Source organism: Taudactylus pleione, unplaced genomic scaffold (genome assembly GCF_031769625.1).
Source record: "Taudactylus pleione unplaced genomic scaffold, aTauple2 ptg000279l, whole genome shotgun sequence".
NCBI classification, from domain to species: domain Eukaryota; kingdom Metazoa; phylum Chordata; class Amphibia; order Anura; family Myobatrachidae; genus Taudactylus; species Taudactylus pleione.
The window spans coordinates 4,056,275-4,061,777 of NW_028284681.1; the positions used below are offsets into that span (position 1 = coordinate 4,056,275).

At 43.5% G+C, this 5,503-nt stretch overlaps 1 protein-coding gene across 1 annotated transcript; it reads left to right on the forward strand.

Annotated features, from left to right (window-relative positions):
• Positions 1-3,302: 3,302 nt before the first annotated feature.
• On the forward strand, positions 3,303-5,297 carry LOC148512649 (uncharacterized). The gene has a single exon (XM_088481957.1). The coding sequence runs from the start codon at positions 3,303-3,305 to the stop codon at positions 5,295-5,297; it is 1,995 nt and encodes a 664-aa protein (XP_088338083.1).
• Positions 5,298-5,503: the final 206 nt, after the last annotated feature.

Genomic DNA, 5,503 nt, shown 5'->3' on the forward strand with positions numbered 1-5,503 from the left:
GGAACGACCAATTGTGTAAAAAGTGCCATATGTGGGGATGATTACGACGCCGATGCGCACTCCTGCTGTCGCTGATCTTGGTCACTGATCATTTGAACCTGCAGGAAGATATCGACCTATCTTTCACGATTTAGCACACATCGTTTCATGTCTGTGCACGTCAAACAATGCGATGGGCGATTTGTCGTCACTGATCCTGGCCACTTCCCTCCACTATTTTTAAATGTTCCAGCAGATGCATCGTGAGGTTGTTTGTTGCCAAACGATATATCGTTAACGATTTGCAGTCGTTAACAATCCATCTATATCATTTGGTCGTTTGTATAATCCTTCCATGTGTAGGCACATGATTGTTTATTCAGGATTTTAGGGGAAATCGCAAACGACATTGGATCGTTTGCAAATCGCACCTTGTGTGTGGGCCTTTACATGGCATGTACAGAGGCATCTTGCCATGTGAACAATTCCAAAATAGTAGTAATTTTGCGACATTACTTCAGATGTAGCAGTGTGAGTATGTATACCTGGCACAAGATTAAGATATGTAAGCATTAGGTGTATAAGATATTTGGCATTACCCTATTTATTCAGAACCTAATAACGTAATAAGAGCATGTTATAACACATTATATTATTAATAAATTTGGTAATATTGTCAGATGCATAAGACATACTTGCCAATTTTCCCTGATTGTCAGGGAGACTCCCTGAAACAGTAGCAATCTCCCTGACTCCCTGAAGAGCCTAGCAGTCTCCCTGATTGCACCTTACCCCCATTATGAATATGTTATATAAAAAATAAACAGAGATTTTTACATTCAAATGGGATCATTAGTATAAATTCCTTGCATTGGTTATAAGACACAATGATCCCTATGGCTACATTCATTTTGTGTACTGTATCTGTGTGTTTTCATCAAAAATTAGATCTTACTAACTGCTTTAGGGCTCGTTTACATTTGGATGTAAGTCAGGTTTAGTACATGCCTCTCAGATGTAGCAGTACACTGCCACTTTACCACAGCGCTCATAGGTGTTGCTTTCACAATCTCCCTGAAAATTCTTTTTCAAAAGTATGTAAATATGGCATAAGAGAATATAATGCCGTAGAAGTGAAAGTGGCATTTACATTATAAAAAAATAAATAAATGCAATACCGCCACATTCATTATTTTGAAAATAATGATTACATCTTCTATCCTGTGGCAGTTCCTATTGAGTCACTGAAGATATGTCCAAAGACGCACAGGAGGCCAAACTCATATGGTGAAACTGCACCTGACATACGGCTGACGCAAGTTAGATTGTGGGACCAATGACTAAAGACACAGGGCCTGATTCAGAGCCAGACGCTCTGACCAGAGCGCTCGCTCTGAATCAGGGCCCTCCTACCTAAAATTGGAGCGGCCTCCTGGCCGCTCGCATAGCTATGGGAGACCACCCACAGCTTATGCGAGCGCCCAAAACGATGGTCGCGATGGTCAAGACCACCACGACCATCGGGCTTGCGACGAGACCCTGCGGTAGGGTCTCGCTGCCGCAAGCCCAGGAGTGCTTTTGGCTCTATCAGAGCCAAAAGCACTCCCACTGACATCACTAGTGATGTCAGTGGGGCCGGCCCCAGACGATAGGTGTTCCCATGGGAACGCCTCCGTCTGGGCAGCAACGCCCCCGGCATGCCCACCAAAGGGGGCGTGCTGTCCTCACCATCGAAATGTGGTACCCCACTATTCTGTTGGGTAGACTTAGGCTGCCCATACTATATAATAAGCATTCATTTATTGTATGATAGGGGGCTGTTTGCATTTAAGGTGAAATATTGAACTCTGCACTAATGGGGGTAATGGACAATGTATTGCCACCCCACTTCAGTGGCCAGCACGTAAAGACTCTTTATAGGATGCGGTTTGCAGTGCCAGAAATTTCTGGATGCCTGGCATTCTGCGCATGGGTCAGGTGGGCAGGAGCCGGCATGTGCAGCAGAGAGGACAGTTAAACTGCCACAGACTGCCTGACTGTAGTGCTGACTGAGGTGAGAGGATAGTGGGGAGACGCAGCACACTATCCTGAGACATAGAGGTGTTCCCGGTGACCAGAGATCGTCAGAGCGGCTCTTGGACAGCAGTGGCGATTAGTAGCAGCGGGTCCTGAGTGAAGCTGGTCCCCAGTGACATCTTCCAGCCAAGTAAGCAGCTTCTTCCCTCCCAGTGGAGGCAGACAGAGAGGCGTTCCCTTCTTCAGTACAGCTTCTGGTGAGCAATATACAGTAATGCAGGGCACTTCTTCCTACATAATCGGCTACCAAAGGGAGGAACATCAGATCATTGGGCAGATCCTGCCAGCTCAGGGGGTAAAGCAAACGCCTAGATGGAGGTTAGTAAGCCCCTGTTAACTTACTACACCTTCCTGCATCACCAAACAGTGAGAGCCCCAGCGATTAGCAACAGACTGTGCTACAGACATCTTATTGCAGGATTTGAGGACTAGTATACCAGCATACAGAAGTGAACTCTTTAAAACTATATTATAAGGCAGCCAGCCATCTTACTACCAGCATAGACTGTGAAGTTAATAATTGCTAATGACGAGGAATAGACACACCCCCAGTATAGCCTCAGTCAGCCGGCTAAACAATGACAGCAGCTCTCCTCAGTCTCTGCCAGTACGCTGTAGCACAATATAGTACAGCATAGCCTCAGCCACTTATGGGATATAAAAGACTTGTGTGTGGCAGAGAGCTGCAACTCTTTCCTTTCAGGAGCGCAAAACATTAACTACTGCAAGAGTGAAAGTTATCCACTTCTTAAACTTTGATGACTCTGGATTGATAATTCATATATTTAACCCCGAAAAGCTCTCAGCTTTATAACGTGCACCACCGTGGCCAATTCAGCTGAACTGAGTTATACAGTATATTTTTATGGGGACCCGTCTTAGCCAATATATGTGATTTAATTTATATATGTATGAACCTGGTAATGAATAAACATTGTTAAAGTGTTACATTTACAGTTAAGTACCTAAGGTGATTTTCCTTGCAATTTTATGCTATTGTGAAAGTGTTTTGTGAGACTTTCAAAACAACCTTAAATATCCTGCAAAATAGAAGTGTCAATGAAGTTGAGTTCTCAATGGTAAAGTCCAATTGTGACTGTTTCTGAGTTAAAGTAGACCTCTTACTATTCAACTGGAAAATAAAAGAATTTGTGTCGGAAGGAAAGGCCACCAAGTCCTGGGTATCACATTTGGCGTCACGAAGAACAGGATCCAGAAACCAAAGTAAAGAGGTACATTAACGCAGAATGTCAAAAGAAAGAGCACCAATGGCAGATTCATCCAACAGCAATCGAAACGGATTGGGACAAGGAAGCCATACTATGATGCAACTAAGCCCAATCACTCTACCTTATTATTTTGGGGCCTCATGGCTCCCAATTTACAGTGGAGATGTCCGTGGAGCTAAAGGGAGTTCCTTTATGGAATTTAAAAATAAAATGAAGTCAATGATCCGCCTGTACCCATTAAGTGAACAGCAACAAGTTGAAATCCTAATAGGGCAACTCAAAGGATCTGCGCTTAGGGAAGTTACATCTTGGCCTTCAGCAGAGAGACAGAAGGTAGAACAGATTTTACAGTGGCTAGCCAATACTTTCGAACTGTGCAACATTTCTGAATTAAAGATTAAATTCTACACCCAGAAACAAAAACCAGGGGAAACACTCCGTGACTATGCCTTGAGTTTACAGGAAACATTAATGGCTATCCAAGCAGTGGATAATAATGAAATATGGAACACCGATGATGCTTTGATATCCCAGCTGATTGAAGGAGCTAATGGAGAGGAAGTGAAGACTCACTTGCGGATGTTGAGAATGCAACTGGCGGACCATTCATTCCTGGATTTTAAGGAGGCAGCTATGAAAGTCTTGGGACCCAATGTTCTACAAGAAAATTATTTTCCCAAGATGTCAGGGTTCCAAGAATGTCTATACCCTCATGGAACCACTTTCCTCAAGTCTAGAAAAATACAGCCGGTCAAGGATCAGGCAGTACAGAGTCTCCAATTCTCAGCCACAGACCCTTTACAGATCCTTAAAAGCCAGATGGAAAAGTTGACTGTGGGAATGGTGGAAATGCGTAAAGAAATACACAATTTACTGATACAACAGGCCGCCAACTCCTCTAAACAGAGCTGGACAGCAGAAAGAAGAGGAACCTCCAATGATTGGTGGGAACCACCTCAGATGAGTGGAAGAAGACCGATAGATCAATTCAATTCACAGGACCAACCTATTTGTCGACAGTGCAATAGGAGTGGCCATGTAGAACGAGATTGCTACATGTATGGAGCCTTTAAACTACAATGCCCAGAGGATGGAGACCAAGCTTCTGAGAGAACAACAAGAGTAAGACTCACCTCTGAAGAATGGCAGCCCCGCTATGGCAGACAATGTCATGGGGAGGATGAGTTGACCTGCATATTAGATGCTGATACTCCGGTTCACACAGGGAAAGTTTCAGGGAAAGTCATCTGGTTCCATGTGCAACGTGGGTATGGGTTCATCAATCGAGAGGACACAAAGCAGGATATCTTTGTGCATTACACAGCCATCCAAAAGAACAATCCCAGAAAATATCAAAGAAGCCTGGGAGATGGAGAAACTGTAGAGTTTGATGTAGTCGAAGGAAAGAAAGGCTTGCAGGCAGCTAATGTAACTAGTCCTGGTGGTGTACCAGTTCAAGGCAGCAAATATGCAGCAGATCACAATCGTTATTGGCTCTATCCATGTCACCGGGGTCCTCCATGTTACTACCAGCAAAACTACCAATACCATGAAGATGGAATGGATTCCAAAGAAGTCAAAAGTGCAGCAGTAAGTGATAATCCCCAATGGCCTTACCGTAGGTGTCACTACCCACCAAATCATCTAAGGAGATCATATGGAAGCAGACAACATTATCCCGATGACACCCATTCCAGTATGGTCCACCCCAGCCAACAAAGGGTGTGTGCCACTGATTGTCAGGAAGACATTGAAAAGATTGCTGACTCACCGAGAGCCGATAAATTGGGATCTCCCATACAGAATTGTCAGGGTACTGTTGTGAAAGAGTTGACATATGTTGCTCCCGAGGAACCTTGTATTGTAGCCAAGAAGCCCATAATGTCTGGTCTAGCAATGTATGGGGTCCCAGAGGATGAATTTACTGAGATAGATTCAAGTGAAGTGGCCCGAATTCTGCAAAGAGCATCAAGACTCTCAGGAAAGAGGTACAAAGGGATTTCTACCCATTAGATACAGACAATAAGAGTATCTAAAAGTAACTATCTTGCAAGAAACTTTGTATTGGGTGAATATGTAACAAATGAAGCAAATAGATATGTTATATGTCACGTTATAGTGAGGTTCTAAAGTTTCCTTTACTTTTCTGGCAAATCTAACTAATTGTGATATATTCTATGCAATGGATGAATGTAAATAATATGTAAATAATTCTGAAA